Source organism: Drosophila suzukii, chromosome 2R, assembly GCF_043229965.1.
Source record: "Drosophila suzukii chromosome 2R, CBGP_Dsuzu_IsoJpt1.0, whole genome shotgun sequence".
In the NCBI taxonomy this organism is placed as follows: Eukaryota; Metazoa; Arthropoda; class Insecta; order Diptera; family Drosophilidae; genus Drosophila; species Drosophila suzukii.
Genome location: NC_092081.1, coordinates 23588823 through 23606119, shown reverse-complemented (window position 1 = coordinate 23606119; position 17297 = coordinate 23588823). Strand labels below are relative to the sequence as shown.

At 48.6% G+C, this 17297-nt stretch overlaps 4 protein-coding genes across 5 annotated transcripts; 2 read left to right on the top strand and 2 right to left on the bottom strand.

Annotated features, from left to right (window-relative positions):
- Positions 1–591: 591 nt before the first annotated feature.
- LOC108009673 (threonylcarbamoyladenosine tRNA methylthiotransferase) lies at positions 592–2444 on the top strand. The gene is made up of 2 exons (XM_017074206.4): positions 592–1673; positions 1733–2444. Exons 1-2 carry the CDS (start codon positions 687–689, stop codon positions 2399–2401), a joined length of 1656 nt encoding a protein of 551 aa, XP_016929695.2. The 5' UTR covers positions 592–686; the 3' UTR covers positions 2402–2444.
- l(2)k01209 (lethal (2) k01209) lies at positions 2427–8338 on the bottom strand. Of its 2 annotated transcripts, XM_017074203.4 has the most exons (8): positions 7987–8338; positions 6597–7053; positions 4138–4439; positions 3974–4080; positions 3602–3909; positions 3358–3544; positions 2706–3299; positions 2427–2643 (listed from the first exon to the last, which is right to left on the bottom strand). In XM_017074203.4, the coding sequence occupies exons 2-8, from the start codon at positions 6803–6805 to the stop codon at positions 2527–2529; spliced, it is 1824 nt and encodes a 607-aa protein (XP_016929692.1). In that variant the 5' UTR covers positions 6806–7053; positions 7987–8338; the 3' UTR covers positions 2427–2526. The 2 variants fall into 2 exon arrangements, with proteins under 2 accessions (XP_016929692.1, XP_016929693.1); XM_017074204.4 differs by lacking the exon at positions 6597–7053 and having other exon boundaries at positions 7987–8337.
- Positions 8339–9853: 1515 nt separating this feature from the next.
- Positions 9854–15434, top strand: cnk (connector enhancer of ksr). Its single transcript, XM_017074242.4, has 3 exons — positions 9854–10013; positions 10186–10349; positions 10412–15434. Exons 1-3 carry the CDS (start codon positions 9956–9958, stop codon positions 14807–14809), a joined length of 4620 nt encoding a protein of 1539 aa, XP_016929731.2. The 5' UTR covers positions 9854–9955; the 3' UTR covers positions 14810–15434.
- Positions 15435–15728: 294 nt separating this feature from the next.
- On the bottom strand, positions 15729–16734 carry Prosalpha5 (proteasome alpha5 subunit). Its single transcript, XM_017072402.4, has 3 exons — positions 16667–16734; positions 16467–16605; positions 15729–16408 (listed from the first exon to the last, which is right to left on the bottom strand). Exons 2-3 carry the CDS (start codon positions 16597–16599, stop codon positions 15807–15809), a joined length of 735 nt encoding a protein of 244 aa, XP_016927891.1. The 5' UTR covers positions 16600–16605; positions 16667–16734; the 3' UTR covers positions 15729–15806.
- Between the last annotated feature and the right edge of the window lie 563 nt (positions 16735–17297).

Below are 17297 nucleotides of genomic sequence, written 5' to 3'. Positions count from 1 at the left end.
TGTTGGAAACGACACTTGCTTGGGCACTGTGGGTGTGTAATTAAGCTGATTCAATTCAATCAAGTTATTTGTGAGTATGAAATAGTTTTATTAAATTAGATACTTTTCTGGGAATAGCTACCATATTTAAATTTCCGTTATATGTTAATAAAATATATGTTTCCTCAAACATAAGGTAAAATTTATTTTTCTTATGCTTATTTCTTCAGTAAAAAGTTATGATGTACAAAAATAATTAATAATTTTAACGGAATTTTTAAAATAGTAAAATATTCTGTACGTTTCTTGTTTTGCCTAACAACAATTTACATTGAGATGTAACGGCTTATATGTTATTTTAAAGAAATTGCAAAATACTAATGTGGTAGAGAAATAATACTTAAATATACCTCATTGATATGCACGTACTAGCATTAATTAAAAAACAGAGTCCGACACATGCATTAATGAATGTGTTGTTGACAAGCAATTATAAAATAAATGAGTCAAAGCGTTGAGCACCCCTACTGTAGGGTGTCTTGGTAGATGCAACTGAACCGGCTATCGATTTCACCTATCGAGAGCCCACCCTCCCGCACTTTGCAACACTAATGAACTGAAGAAGAGGAAGCACGAATGTAAACAGCTGGGGGTGGTGCACATGTTTCTTGGAATCGACGACTCCAAAACCAGGATACGACTCAATCATGTACCACCTTGGGCAGGATCTGCCGGGCAACGACGTGGACGACATCGAGGATCTGATATCCGCAGACGATGTAAAGCCACGGGAGCGATACGAAAACAAGAAGAGTGTGACAGTGCGCGCCAAGAAACGCATCCAAGTCCGGCCAGAAACCGAGGAGGAGGAGAAACCCAAGCCCACGATCCACGAGAGTGTGATACCCGGCACGCAGAAGGTCTTTGTGAAGACATGGGGCTGCGCCCACAACAACTCCGACTCGGAGTACATGGCCGGTCAGCTGGCTGCCTACGGATACAGGTTGAGCGGCAAGGAGGAGGCGGATCTGTGGCTGCTCAATAGCTGCACGGTTAAGAATCCCTCGGAGGACACGTTCCGCAACGAGATCGAGTCAGGCATGCGGAATGGCAAGCACGTCGTGGTCGCCGGTTGCGTCCCCCAGGGAGCTCCGAAATCTGAATACCTAAACGGTCTTTCCATCATCGGTGTCCAGCAGATCGATCGGGTGGTGGAGGTCGTTGAGGAGACCCTTAAGGGTCACAGCGTCCAGCTGCTGCAGAACAAGAAAAAGGTTCACGGTCGCCGGGTGGCTGGAGCTGCTCTCTCGCTGCCCAAGGTGCGCAAGAATCCGCTGATCGAGATCATATCCATCAACTCTGGATGCCTGAACCAGTGCACCTACTGCAAAACCAAGCATGCCCGCGGCGATCTAGCCAGCTACCCGCCAGAGGAGGTTGTAGAGCGCGCCCGTCAGTCCTTCGCCGAGGGATGCTGTGAGATCTGGCTAACGTCCGAGGATACTGGAGCCTATGGTCGGGATATAGGAAGCTCTCTGCCGGAGTTGCTCTGGCAACTGGTGGAAGTGATTCCCGAGCACTGCATGCTGCGTGTGGGCATGACCAATCCACCTTATATCTTGGAGCACCTTGAGGAGGTGGCTAAGGTGCTGCAGCACCCTCGAGTCTACTCCTTTTTGCATGTTCCCGTGCAGGTTAGGAACCACTTACAGGTCTATAGTTTTAATTGCCTAATCAAAGATTTTTGTTACAGAGTGGCAGCGACTCCGTGTTGGGCGAGATGAAACGAGAGTACTGTCGGCAAGAGTTCGAGCATGTCGTGGATTTCCTGAGAGAGCGTGTACCCGGCGTCACCATTGCCACTGACATCATCTGTGGGTTCCCCACCGAGACCGAGGCTGATTTCGAGGAGACGATGACGCTGTGCGCCAAGTACCGTTTTCCCAGCCTGTTCATCAATCAGTTCTTCCCGCGTCCGGGCACGCCAGCTGCTAAAATGGAGCGCATACCCGCCAACCTGGTGAAGAAGCGAACCAAACGACTCACAGATCTCTTCTACAGCTATGAACCATATGCGGAAAGAGTGGGTGAAATATACACTGTTCTGGTCACAGAAGTTTCCCACGACAAGCTCCACTATGTGGGCCACAACAAGAGCTACGAGCAGGTACTGCTACCCATGCGGGAAAATCTGTTGGGCACTCGTGTCCATGTGCGAATCACCAGCGTCAGCAAGTTCAGCATGGTCGGAGAGATTTTGGACGACGAACGGGATTGGACGAGATGTGCAAAAAAGCAGGAGGTACCAGAGGTCCACGTCCAAACCAGGAGCCGGGAACAGCTGATCCAGCGCTATGTGGGCATTGCCCTAGTAGTGGGAGGTCTGGCTTTCCTGATTCAGCTGCTCATACGGTTTCTTTAGCTACTTCAATAAAACAAACTTTCGATCCGAATTCATAATTTAAGTAACGCTTTGAACTTAACCTAGGATACATAAGAAACATGATGGTTTCATAGTGGTGTGGTTGCGGCTTGGTATGGATCTCCTCAGTACTCATCGGAGGGCTCCGTGCCAAAGTAGCGATCGCCAAAGTTGCCAATACCGGGTATAACATAAAACTTACTATTAATCTCCGGATCAAGAGCGGAAGTAACAATTTTCACCTGCAAAAATAAGGAATAGCAGGGTTAAGATCTATGCCTTGAGGAGGGGAATCCAATCTCACCTTAGGGAAGGCATAGGCAATGGAGTGCACGCCGATCTCGGCCATAAGCAGCGAGGCCAGGATGATGTTGTCTTCGGGCACGTCGTGATCCAGCAGCACCCGAATCGCCATCATCGCCGCGGCTCCGGTGGCCACGGTGGCGTCCATTAGTATAACCTTGTAGTCTTTTATGTCTTTGGGCAGCCTCAGGTAGTAAAGCTCCGGCTCGCCGGTCTTCAGATTGGTCTGGATAAGGATTTTTCCTATGCGAATGTCCTTACACACATCGCACACGGCCTGCTCCATAGTTTCACCAGCACGGAGAATGGAGACGCCACAGATTTTGCGCGATTCCATGCGTTTGCCCTCGTAAAGAACACCCTGAGGCGTCTCTACGGTGGTTTTCTTAAAAGGAAACAGACTGAGAGCATACTCGATGACTAGCCGAATCAGGCGCTTCGAGTAGAAGATGAACTCATCGCGGGACGTATTTCGGCAGCGGATGAACGTGTGCAGCCCCTTAATCTGTGGCGTGGGATGCAGCATGTGCAGAGAATGGGGCATAGGCTGGTCCTTGTAGGAATTGGCCAGCGTTTCGCGCAGCTTGAATCCACGCTGGAATACGGAGGGAGAGATTAACCTAGGTTTACAGCCAGGCACTTATAATCCTCACCAGCTGGAGTTGTGTATGAACGTGCTGGACGATGAGATGGATGGCCACCTTGTTCTCGCCACCACGAGGCACAATGATGTCCGCATGAGCCATTGTTGGAGCTATGTAGTTGCAATACGAGGGCTTCACCATATTCAGGTATTGCTTCAGCACGCCCTTTAGGTCGCGCCCGCGCTGTGAGATGTCCCTGAAGTTTAAAATTGATGTTATAGTTTAGTTGGGGAAGCATATAACCATCACACACCTTTTTAACCGCCTGGCCAGGCGAATATCCGGATCTGTGTCCACAAAGATCTTCATGTCCAGCAGTTTAAGTACCTCAGGACTGTGGAAGGTAAGGATGCCCTCGAAGATGATCACATTGGCTCCGTACATGGTTTTCGTTTGGCTCTCCCGGCCATGTGTCACAAAATTGTATACAGGAACCTCCACCTTGCGTCCTTCCTTCAGTTTGGTAAGCACATCCAGCAGCAGCTCGATGTCAAAGGCATCCGGGTGATCAAAGTTGTATTCGTTGATCAGGGCCTGTTCATGCTGCTTTTCATTCAGGATCTAAGGGACATAAGTAAGACCATTACTTCAGGTTCCTTATTAATTACCTCAACTATTCCCTCACCTTGTAGAAGCAGTCCATGGATAGGAGCGTCACCCAGGGAACGTCCAGGCTCTCGATGATTTTTTCAGCCACTGTGGTCTTGCCAGAGGCACTTCCTCCGCAGATTCCTATGGGATATAGATGATTTTAGGGACTGGAAAGATTTTTGTAGTCCAGATTTTCACCTATGACAAAGGGCTCAACCTGCTGCCCGGCACAATTGTACCACGGCGGACGTCCGGCCGTGTAGATCGTGCGATTGTTGGCGCGTATGATGCATTCGGACGGATTCGCTGTGGTGGTCTGGTTGCCAATAGATGTGGTTCGCTGCCTCCTTCCGGAACGTTTCAACGGGGACTCCAGCGACGCTTTTGCAGGCACTGTAGTGGGCGAGGCCGGGCAGCAGTTGAGCTCCCCGGGAAGGCCATTGCTCTGGTCGGCATATGGATCCACGTAGAGGGGCTCTGTGGCATCCGAACGTTCATCGCTGCAAGTAGTATGTATACACAGATTAGTTGCCGTTTACCAAATCTACACTCCCACCATACAACGATGACGTTTAATTACGACTAAAATATGTGGAAATCAGTGATTAGTCACGATAACGTCTTTATCACCACCGATTAAATTCACAATAATTGTAACTATTTTTATAGGTACATAATATAGATTACTGTTCGTTAGTGAAATCGCTAAAGGGTAGGTATGGCAGTGCAAGCTGAAAGCAGAGAGTTCAAGGATGCAGTATACTCACTGACCTACTCTACTTTAAAAGCCCCCCCCTATCTACACTTATTTACTCCCACACACAAGCGCATGGGACCAGACATATCGCCTACGCCAAATTAATCTACTGTTCAATATGTTCTATAAATAGAAGAGATACTTAAGGCCTTAATTGACGGTGATGGAAGATAACAAAGCTAATATTAAAAGGTTAATTCTTTTGTAACGCGGAATGAGGACAGATAATGTATTTTTATGGTATTTTAATCTGGAGAAAGTATTGCAAGAAGATCCAGTGATTTTATATGGAAAATTTAACGATTTTGTATGAAATACTATACGGGCATCAGGGTGATGTTAACTTTGTATGGTTAAATAAGTTACCAATACTGTCAAGTGGTTTTTAGATAAGTTACTTATCCGTTTTTCCCTTAAGAAGGTCAAGAACAGGAATGCAAAATATTAAAATCAGACATGAATAAAATTTGGATTCAGATTACTGACACACCCCACTTTCAATAATGTGCCATATCACTTTCATATGCATATAGAAATATTTTGGTTGGGGGTTTCCGCCATGTGCACTGGAAAATGATGACGTGACCCAACGGAGAACCGCAAAGCCTTTCCGGCCGTTTTTGGCCATTAAAATAATGCAGACTACTCTTTGTGCCAAATACATGCAAAAACACTCAATATACATTTCTGGGAAGCAGCACAAGTAAAATATGGGTACACAGGGAGGCAGACAAAGCCTTGCTAGACGGTCAGTCCATCTTTTGGATGCTGCGTAGGCGCGTTCGTTGCACTCTCTTTCTCTCTCTCCACCTTTCTCTGTATCTTCTGCTCTTCATTACTGTGCCGAAAAAAAATTACACACAGGAAAAAAAAAGTACGCTACACGTGATTACTGAGGATTTTATAATATATGATTATAAAGGTAGAAAAAATGCAAATTGAATATATACTGTTGTATAATCAAATCAAAAATGTGTAAAAGCTTAGGAGTCATCGGTAGGCTTTGAACCTGTTTTAAGACCCTGAATTTATTAAAGATTAAAGAATTTAAATTCAAAGTGGAAAAATGCCAACGTACCATTATAAAACTATTGGTGTTATTAACTTGCGCTACTTTAAAAAGTTGGTTCTTGCTGGGACAATGTGTTAAATATTTAGGACAATTTCAATTTGTTATCTGCTAGGTTTAAGGACTGTTTCATTGTCATTGCATGAAAAAATTGTATGCAAGCTGGATTTTCTCTCTGTGTAGGGCCAATAATCTGGTGACGCCAGAGGCGAGATTCCTCAGCATATTTATAGTTTCTGCAGCGCAAGGAGAGAGGGGAGAGGAAAGGAGGAGAGCGCAGCAACTGCCACGTGAGCTGTGCTGCGTTCTTCCCGCTCCGAAAAAGGCGACCAACAGGTTACGGCTCCCCAGGCGGGTGGGAGAGGGACGGCAGCAGGATGCCAGGTGAGAGCGGGTGCAGGATGTGTGGGGAAAGGAGCGAAAGGGAGCGGAGAACTCCCAAACTGGCGAAAAGCGATAGACGTGGCTTCTGTGTGTGCGGATCGCAGCCATGTTGGAGAATCGAGAGCGCACTTGCTGACGCTATCGTCTTTTCGTCATTTGTTGTTATCTGCCGCACCGCAGACTCGATAAACAATGTTAAACACAAAAGCGCTGGCGTTAATTAAACACTGGAAACGACAGACAGAGACGGGGCGAAACGAGAGTACTGGACAAACAAGCGCAGCACCAAAACAATTAGAATGGCGGTAAATGAGACAACAAAAACAACAAAGGGCACTCAAATACACATACACACATACAAGTCATGCACAAATGAATGTATGCACATATTTAATGGGATTTCGATTGGTTTTTTACGTTTAAAATGAGGAAAATGCAATGAATTACATGTGACCATTGGTTTTGGCTGCTATAGCCTTAACCTTTGACTGCTGATGGTGTGGTGGTTGTGGCTGCAGCTGCTGGTGGGTGGCGATGGTTAGTAAACCGGCGGATGCGGCTGCAAAGGCTGAGGTCGCTTTTGGCACATCGCTGCTGCTGCTATTGTTGTTGTTGTTGTGGGCCGACTTGCTGCACAAAAACGTGATGCTGCTCATTTTTGGCCCGGTCTGGCAGTGATTTCGGTGGGATCTCTCGCTGTCCGGCGGCGTGGGCGTGGGAACGGGGAACGAAGAACCAAGAACACGGCAAGAACCGGCGGGCGAGGCGATGGCCAAAATGGGTCACTCACTAACAAACGCTCACGCGAATCGCCGGCGGCGTGGATGGATCACATGTGATTTAGAGCTTTTATTTCCTTCGCAGCGGTTCACCTTTTGCGTTGCGGCCAATACTCATTCGATAACTAATAAAAACAAAATAAGCGGCGGAGGTGGAAAGGTGTAAGTGTGAGGTGAGCGGCGTTTGGCGATTGAATGGCAAAAAAAGTGTTAAGGCAGCTAAGGTTAAAAAGCTGCGCTGCCGTAGCCTCTGCCGGCGTCGTCTCCGCTTTGTTGTTGTCGCCTGCCTTCACTTAGAGGTGGGCGCGTGACGCGAGTTTGGGCGTGACACGAACTGCTCAGAGATGATTTTTACAATGCATGCGGGACTCTACTAAATTAATTAATTTTACTTAAGATGAGTACAAAAATGACTATTTTTAAATAGACTTTTCACAATTGAAATTTAAGTATCCTTATATATTATGAACGATAATGCCAAATTAAATAGCAGGTTATCTGTCTAGTAAATCTTAGGACATTTCTTAAAATAAAGTTAGCAAAATGTTACGATTCTGAATAATGTTATGTTATAATTAATGTTCATTAGTAGCTACGAAAAGATCTGGATAGTGGGCCGTCGAGGAAAACTCGCTCACGCGCCCATCTCTAGCTTGTAACTGTTCTCGCAGGGGGTTCACTCCGCTATCTCGCTCGCTCGCCCGTCTCTCTTTCTCGCTCTCTCCCCCGATCCGATGCAACCGGCGACTATATCGAAATTGAATTTATCACATGTTGTGCGTATGTATGAACGTCGGTATTCGCAAACGCAGGCCCTATGCCATTTTCCCAGCATTTATTTATACTGCGTGTTTAGGCCCCACAACTTACATACATATGTACATATGTACGCACATATGATGAATGGATTGGAGCACATGCCTCTGTGCACACATCTGCACGTATGTACATACATACATACATATGTGTATATCACATTCTAATGACTTTTGTCGAATTTTCACACATTACTTTCGGCCGTGCGTGAATTAATGCCGCATTAAAAACTCGTTCGTTACCTGTCGGAGCTGGCGGAACTCGATGGGTTGTAGAACTTGATTTGCTTCGTCTGCGTCACAGACATTTCGGCCAGCGAATTAGGAGGATTGCAGTAGCAGCAGCCAGTTGCAGCGATTAGAAAAAAACACGCGGTGATTTACTTCGTCGTGCCTCTCCCTCTCTTAGCAAGTGACTGATTTCGGTTCGAAAAGCATTGCGTTGAAAAACGTGCGCGTTCGTATACACATATATGTATGTGGGAATACTTTTCTCCGATTGCAAAGCTTAATAAGCGGCTAATTGTCGTCTGGGGGACTGGCATTCGAGCAGAGGAACGCTAATTGGTTGTTTATCTCCATTTGATGCTGTCATTGAGGCATTTATTCGTTTGTTTTGGGGCCAATTCATTTCGATTCGCAAGGCGCTCAGCTGTTCGATTGGGGCCGCGCCGGTGTTGCGAAACGCAGTTTCCTTGACTTGTCGATGTCGCGCTGAATGGCAAGTCACTTCAACGTGAATGTCTTAAATTTGGGCGCCTCTTTAAAAATGGTTGAACATATCATTTGTTGAACCATTTGAAATAATCGTTTTATCATCTCCGGCAGTGATTTGTTTATTTTATTTCTTTACTTATTTTAGATATTATTTTAGATATTAGATCTTAGATATTAGATCAAGAAAATATTATTTTTGTTGTTCTTATATTTTTTCTGCACAAAAAGTTACAAGAAATCAAACAAAACGCAATAATGCAACAAAAGAATGGGCCAAATCAAAAATATATTCAAAAAAACCTCGAAGCACCAAGTACAGAAGTACAGTACCTAAACTCGTAATTAGGCCTAGTACTCAGATCGGCTAAGAGTTTCACTAGTCGAAAAATCTTATTCTTTGTAGAGTGACCAAAGTTTTAAAAGTTCACCCGCGATGCATGTGGCATGGTCTACTGTCAATTCAAAAAAGAAGATTCTGCTGGTGCACAAAGAAGTTAAAATGAAAATAAATGAAATGTTCAACGAATGCTTTTATTTATGTAAATTAGAGTTAGTTTAAGGCTTCCTTCTCGTCCCACGGATGCTTCGCTATCTTTCCCGCGCCATCTGCAGCCCAGTTCCGAGTCCCAATAGGCTGGCCAATAATGGCTGGTGATGGCTCCTCCAGCTGTCCCTTAGCGGGCGACCATATTTTTTTCTCTCGCTTTAGCTGTCAAGTAGCTGGTGGAGGTGGAGTCCTCAATGGAGAGCTCGTCGGAGATCGAACGATGTCCATGTTCCTTCCCACTGGGATTCTTTAGTGGATCTCCTCCAGCGCTTTAACTATTCTGCGGATTTGCCCCGTTGTGGTATTGCTTCCTGTCGGTCAAGTCCCACAACAATGGGCAACAGCTTGGATTAGGCGTCCTTTTTCATCTGTACTGACCTCCTTTAGCCGTTTTTGGTGTTTTTCTTCCATTTTTAATTTTTAAAATCCTCACCGCTTCTGCACGAACACCGCCAAAGATTACATTTCTTATTCTTTGGGCCTCGGCTAACGGCGTTCATCGAAAATTCACTCGCGAAATCTGGTATTTTTTCTAGTATTTCCTTAGCTCATCTGAGTACCGCGCTGAAAAACAGACCCGACGAAAACCTTTAGCCGCGTATTTGCCTCTTGCTCACTCCTATGGTTAGCTCGCGGTTTTCGTCGATCTGAGTACTAGGCTTTAACCTTAAACCCATTTTCCGCTGAAGCGAGTTTGCATTTCTTATGGAAGATAAAGTCGCTGAAGCGAAATTTGGAAACCCCCTCTGTGTGAAGAGAATTTTCGTTCGTGATGCTACAAAAACATCGATAGTCGCCATGGAAAATCTTAAAAACATCGATGCGTCGACTTCCATCGAACTTCCTCCATCTCTAGAAATTTAAAGCAACAATATCCATCAAATTTTTCTCAGCTAGGATTGATAATATGCCGTAGGTCCAGCGCGGATCATCAGGAGCAGCAGCGCGATGGCCTACATCAACATCGCCGAGTGGACGCCCGACCAGGTCACCGACTGGATCAAAGGTAACGTTCGAGGTCAAGGGAAACGCAGCTGAGAGAAAAAAGTGCATCTCGCAGCCACTGCCCCAAAAAGCAGCAACAACAACGCAGCACCAACTGCAGATAGCGCAACTAGAATTTCCGCTTTGTTCGGGATTTCACCAGGCTTGTGATTACGATACCCCGACTTTTGCAGGTCTGGACGAGTCCATGAAGGGGTATTTGTACGAGTTCTCCAAGCAGGAGATCGGTGGACGGGCCCTGCTCAACATCCGTCCCTATGAGCTGGAGAATCTGGGCATGCTGCGCATTGGCCATCAGGAGATCGTGCTGGAGGCGGTGGAGAACCTGAGGAACTTTGTGAGTCCCACATGCCAAATAGTAGCCCCGTTTCGATCTCATACCTCACCTTGATATTCCAGCATTATCACCTGAAGAACGACAATCTGCAGTTCATGGCCCTGCATGTGGCCACCGCAGCGGGGAATCTGCATCGCGAGCTGGCCAGGAACCATGCCGAGAGCACCAAGATCGATACCCGGATACTGCACGACATCACGCGGACGATAGCCACCCTGAAACCACTGGTGGGCAGTCTGGAGCGAACGCCGTTCCGCAAGCAGGAGATGTACCGCGAGTACTGCGGCAATGTGCTCAAATGCGGCCTGGAGCTGGCCACCATTGCGCACCGGGACCGCTTTGCCCTGCAGCCGGTGCCGGCGATTCGACTGTCGGCGGAGCGGCTGGAGAATCTGGCTAATTTCGTCATCCAGGACATATCCGACCCCATGGTGCTGCAGCCCGCCTCCCTCAACCTTGTCACCCTAAAGAAGCGCGAATCCGAGTTGGGCTTCAACATAGAGTCCAGCTACAATGGCATCCACCGCGTCACGGACATCAAGTACAACTCACCGGCCCACAATTCCGGAAAGATCGAGGACGGCGATGAGATTGTGCAGATCAATTACCAGACTGTGGTGGGCTGGCAGCACCGCACGGTGCTGGAGCACCTGAGAGAGGCGCTGCCCGATGTGGTGCTCACGGTGAAGAAGCGACCGAAGCACACCAAGATGTTTGGCCAGATCTACATGCAGCCGTACCGTTTGCCCAGCAAGAAGAGGAACATGGCCACTCGCTGGGCGGAGCAGATGCCGAGTCCCCGGACGGCCTTCTTAACCCTGGACACGGATCCATCGGCAACAGGCGCCATGGGAAGTGTGCCGCCGAATCCAATTAAGTCCCTGAGCAGCGAGAAGAGAGAGGTGCTCCCCAAGGCCAATCCAGTGTCCTCTGCCTCCGACTCAGATTCCAGCTGCAGTGATATTCCCACGCCCACAGATCCCAAGCTAACTGCTCGCGAGATTCGTTTGTATTATCCAAAGCCACGCGCTTTGCTCCAGCGGAGAAACACCATTTGTGGCGACGAGTTTCTGAGTCTGAAGCATTCGGAACTGGTGGTTCCTTCGTGGCACGAAAGGAAGCCAGGCGGGGGCTCGCCTGCCGCCCGCGACTCCAGCTCGCCCAGCATCCGCGACAAGTCGCAATCCTTCGGATATGGGTTGGAGCTTACGCCGAGGCCCACCACTTGTATAGGCATTGCGGGCGACACCTCCACGGACAAGGCCAAGAGGATGTTTCATGAGGTGAGAAAGCTAAAGCAGCTGACGGAGGACTCGCAGCGCGAATTCCTCGTTGATCGCTACAAGCCGGGAGTCAGCAAGGTAGTTCGATTCGACGCCAAGGAGGACTACGTGGTGAAGAATGAGAAGTTCACATGCAACGTTGAGAACACCATACTGGAGACCTTCGAGCCGATTCCGTTTGCGGATGAGGGCGACGAGGACGCCTTGGAGACACTGCGCAACTGCAAAACGGAGAACGCCGAGGAACTGCTGGAGGCGATTAGTCTGGCCACAAGTGGTCAGGACTTGCCCCTGGCGGAGGCCATTAATATGCCTCTCCTGCAGCAGGGTCGAAGGGGTCGATTGGACAAGAGTCACAGTACTCCGGCCTACGACAATTCAGGAGAGGAGTCTGATACGCCACCAGCGATTGAGCCAAGAAAGGAGTTCCTGCTTGTCACACCGCCGGCTCCGCCACCACGGCCCCGCAAGCAGAGGGAAATGACGCCACCGACGGTGCCTCCACCTCCGCCAAAACCCGCCAGCATGCAGCCAGCTTCTAGTGTCACTAGTATTTCAGTTCCCGTGCTGCCGCCAGCCGATACTTCGGAGATTAGTGAGCTGCACACGCCCAGCAAATCGCGCACTCTGACCCTGAAGAAGAAGCACAGCTTGATGGCCAAGCGGCGGAATACGAATCTCAAGCTGCTGCCCACTGGCGACATCCAGGGTCACCTGTACAGGCGCAAGAAGAATCATCGCGGTGTGACCTACTGGGCAAAGATTTATTTTGTTATGCTGGACACCATTCTGTACGGATTTCGCAGTAAACAGAGCACCAGCGCCAGCTTGGTGATCTTCTTGCCCGGCTTCACGGTTTCGCTGGCAAAGGAGGTGCACTCCAAGCCGCATGCCTTCAAGGTTTACCACACGGCCAAGACCTTCTACTTTGCGGCCGAGTCGCTGAACGCACTCAACCAGTGGGTGGACTTCTTGCGCCAGGCCTCGCTCAAGGTGCCACCTAGCTCGGGATCCAAAAGCGGAGGCGATGCCAAGGATCTGTACTCCGAGAACGACAGCTCCGGGGAGGAAAACGATGCCCTGGTGACCCAGAACCTGAGCACTCCCTCGCCGCAGGGCAACAAGGAGGCGATGTCCATGTCGATGGTGTTATCTGGCGGAACACCTCCTTCGTCTGCTCCCATTAAGCACGAGCGCGGCTACCTGGACTCGTTCCGCAAGTTTACGAATACATTCAAGAGCAGTGCAGCGAAGCCGTCGAGCGACATTCCTGTGCCCACGGAGCAGTATCGCAGTTACCGGAAGGTGCCAGGCGGAAGTTTTGGCATTCAGATTGGCGCCAATACGCCGGGATACCATGATCCGGCCATGCCGCCCACCCAGATTCCGCCCATGGTGGCGCCCAAGCTGTCGCGCAGCTCCAGCAGAAGTTCGGTGGTCAGTGGAACAGAGTCGGCCGTATCCTTCTCCGCTTCGATTCTGGGTCCGCCCGCCTCCCCGGCGCCAACACCCACACCCACGCCCACGGCAACGCCGACATCGCTGCAGCACCAGAGCTCCGATGAGAGTCCCAGTCAGAGCCAAAGCCAGAGTCCCAGCAGCAAGTCGAGCTTGAAGAAGGCGCCCTTCAACTTTCTGCACGCTTCAAATCCGAATTTGGTGGAATTCGATTTCCACACCTCGAAAACCCTTCTGCCCAAGATGAGTGTGGGCAATACCTTGGATCACGGTCACAATACCCAGGGCTTTGTGACACTCAAGGATCTGATGCTGCGCAAGCAGGAGGAGGAGGCCCAGGAGATGTACAACAATCGGGTGCACTTGGGTGTGGAGAAGCACAAGCATGCACGCACAGAATCCACGGCCAGTCAGCAGAGCACCATAAGCAGCAGCGTGGCCAAGCCGCTGGAGAAACTGCCCAAGATCCAGAGCGTTAGTCTGCCCAAGACACCCGACTACGAGATTAGCTTCAAGCCGGACGACGAGAGTATCAAGAGAACCAGGACCAAGGAGGGTCAGAAGCTGCGCGACTTTGGCTACGAGTTGATATGCGGGGATGAGCCGAGCACCAGTTCCAGCAGTCGGCAGGAGCACCATCATCATCATCAACAGCACCCTCAGCATGTTCAGCAGCAACATCAGCAGTCGCAGCCGCAACACAGCAAGACCAAGCAGTTCCTGCGCTCCCAGCAGCTACAGCTCTCCAGTTTCCTGCACAAGAGTTCCGGATCCTCGGCGGATCAGAAGAAGTCCAAGGGGAAGTCGAGCAGCGATCGACGGTTTCCATTTTCGAAGCACTCGACCGGCTCCTCGGGGAGTGGCTGTGCCCCGGGTCACGCGATGACCATGACGCTGCCGCTCAACAAGAAATCCAAATCGAATCACGCTTTGGACGGAGCCGGAGGCAACGGGATGGCCATCATCGGCAGCGGCAGCAGCATCAAGAAGAGCCAGACGTACAATCAGGACTTGCGCGACAAGATTGTGGGTACCAAGTACGATGCGCATCGCAAGAACTCGGCGCCGATTCCGATCTTCTCGAAGCTCTCCATTTCGGGAGGGACGCCGGCGAAGCCCTCCAAGGAGAACCGTTTCCTGGGCTCCCCCTTGCTGCATCGCACGCTGTTCGGTCATCATCATCACCAGCAGCAGCAGATAGTTACGCCGCCGAGCAGCGCGGATCCGGACTGCGATCAAGAGATCTTTAGCCAGATCACCCTGCCCACGCACAATCAGGCGGGCTATCGGAGTTACCGGGGTCCCGGCATAATGACCACCTCGACCACTAACTTGTGCTCGTCGGAGGGTCTGCAGCCGCCGCTGCCTCCGGCTCCTCCGCCTCCGGTCATGGCCAGCAGACAGAGGGAGGAGGAGCCGGTGGAGGCGACGATGTCGGAGGGTGCGGCTACCCCGAAGGTGTCCAGCTCGGGATCTGTGGAGTCCAAGGCGGCCACGCCGGACTACCCCAACATGAAGTGTCCGCCCGTTTTTGAACCCGAAATCTACTCGCTCAGCGACACCAGCTTGTCCCGTCTCATGATGCGGACGCCCAGCAGTAGTGGTGGCACCTCCAACACCAACACCAACGCCGGCGCCACCACCGGCAACAGCAACAATAATAACACCAACAACAACACCAACAGCAGTCCCAGTGGCAGCGAACACCATCAGACCTAGATGATGAGTGATGAAAACTATTGTGAATGCTCGCGGGGATTAGCCCCCGTTTACTTATGTATTTATACACACGCATATAGAGATATATATATTATATATAGCGATATTCTCGTACGATATAGGTATACAACTTGTTCATTTTGATCGTCTTCCCTGTCTGTTCACCAGCAACATAAACGCATGATACACACACGCATTACCTGCAATCCTTTCGATTCGAAACACCCAATACCACTTAGATGTAAATGTTAATCTGCCTTATTTGCATTGTATTTCGGTTCTAGGCAAAATGTTTTACACATGTACTCACGCAAACAACAATGAATTATATAGCAAAACGAGAAGAAAACTTTAGAAGTCTGTGCATCGAACGAAGTGAGTTCTTTATGATTTGCCTTTGTACGAGATTAACCAAGTTAATCCGAGCTGTTTGATTTGCTCAACTGTTTGTGTCTAGATTGCATGTACTATACATATATTGTGCGAAACGAGATATTATTGTAGCGGTTTCCAGCGACGCCAATGGAGCCACAAATGTTGTAGCGAATAAAAAAATATATATACATATACACAATTACACGAAATATACATGCATACGAATAAAGTCAACTGTATATAATGAAAAGGATGTCTTTTGGTTGGAAAGGTATATCATGTACCATTAAATTTTGTAACTATTCTAAGTCATTACAGATTTAATTTAAGCCAGCAAATAAGCCAAGGAAAACCAAACTCTAACGGAACGATGAAAATGGATACTTTTATATCGCTTTGTTAATTGCATTATTATTTTGAAACATGTATCTGATTTATAATTTTATATAGTACATAATCAAAGTGTACCTTTCTATTAATTCATTTTAACTTAGTTATATTTAGAAGCAAGAAGTCACAACCATTCGCCAGGGAAAGACCAGTATTACCCTCTATCAGATCGATTTAGAATCCATTTATTCACATTACATTTGAAGTTAAACCAATTAAAATCCGCAGACGCTTACGCAATGTTGGCGATGTGCTGCTCCACCTCCTGCTTGGTGAACATGTAGAACTCCTTCTCCTTGGTCATGGTCATGACCTCCACGTTGGTGGAGTTCAGCTTCTCCTCCATGACCTGCTTCAGGGTGTTCAGCGAGAGGTCGATGGCTTCGTTGAGGGTCATCTGGTTGGTGAAGTTGTCCTGCAGGTTCTGCTGGGCGCCCTCGCTGCCCGATCCAATGGCCTTGGCCTCGTGGCGCACAAAGGTGCCGGAGGGATCCATGTGCCAGAGCTGCGGCTTGCCAGCCTCGATGCCGGCGAACAGGATGGCCACACCGAAGGGTCGGCTCATGGCGGAGGCGCCATCGCTGTCGCCACTGTCGCCGAACTGGATGGCCAGGGTGGAGACGGCCTGGGCGCAGGACTCGATGGACATGCGCTCGTTGTAGACGAACCAGTGGTTCTGGCACTCCACGCGGGCCCGCTCGATCAGGGTCCTGGCATCGGCCATCAGGCCGGAGGTGGCGCATCCAATGTGCTTGTCCACCTCCACGATCTTCTCCACCGTGCTGGAGACCATCAGCGGCGATGTGATGCGCTTCTCCACGGCCAGGACAACGCCTGGAAGGGGGTTACACACCTTTACAATGTTTACTAGTTGGCCAGTCCCTCAACTCACCCTCTGGCGTGCAGATTCCAATCGCTGTGGAGCCCAATTTGATGGCCTCAATGGCATACTCCACCTGGAAGAGGCGGCCCTCCGGCGAGAAGGTGTTCACGCCTCTGTCGTACTCGGATCGGGTGAGAAACATGCTGGGCTGTAATTTGGTGCGGTACTATACAAGTCTGTTTTGAAATAAAACTCTAGAAAGCGCTTACTTTTCCTTAATTTCCTTTTAAAATTCGCAAACAAATGCCGGATGACTTGACGCTGAAATGACTTGCGGATAAGGTGCCATCCCTAGGCTTATCGATAAGTAGGGCTGCCACATTGTTTTCGACAAAAGCTACTAATAATTAACGCCATTCTACCAAGCTTAAGTTGGCAGCGCCTTTTAAGCGCAATCTAAACCAGCTGATCTGGCAACCTTCTTTCTGTTACTTTTCACTTTATTTAAATTTTAAAACAAATTTGGTATACAAATCATTAATAAAATCAACAAATTTCCAGAAAATATTAATGTCAAAAGAAAATTGATAACGCCCTTTTTGATCTATTTTTAGGTACTTTGCTTTGTTTTCAGCTTTCAATCAAGTTTCTTGCACTTCCCGCTATAAAGTCCAAATTGACATGATTGCCATTAAGCCTTTAAATGGTTATATAAGTCAAACAACCAGTTAAATGGCGGACTACTTCAAGGACCCGGTTTATTTACCGATATTCGAGCAATTGGGGGTTTACTTTTATTACTTGTTTTACGCCACTAACTACATTGTTAAGTGTTTTATCGCGACTTTAATTATATTTAACTGAGGCTTAAATATCCGATGAAGGGGCCTTTTATGAGCT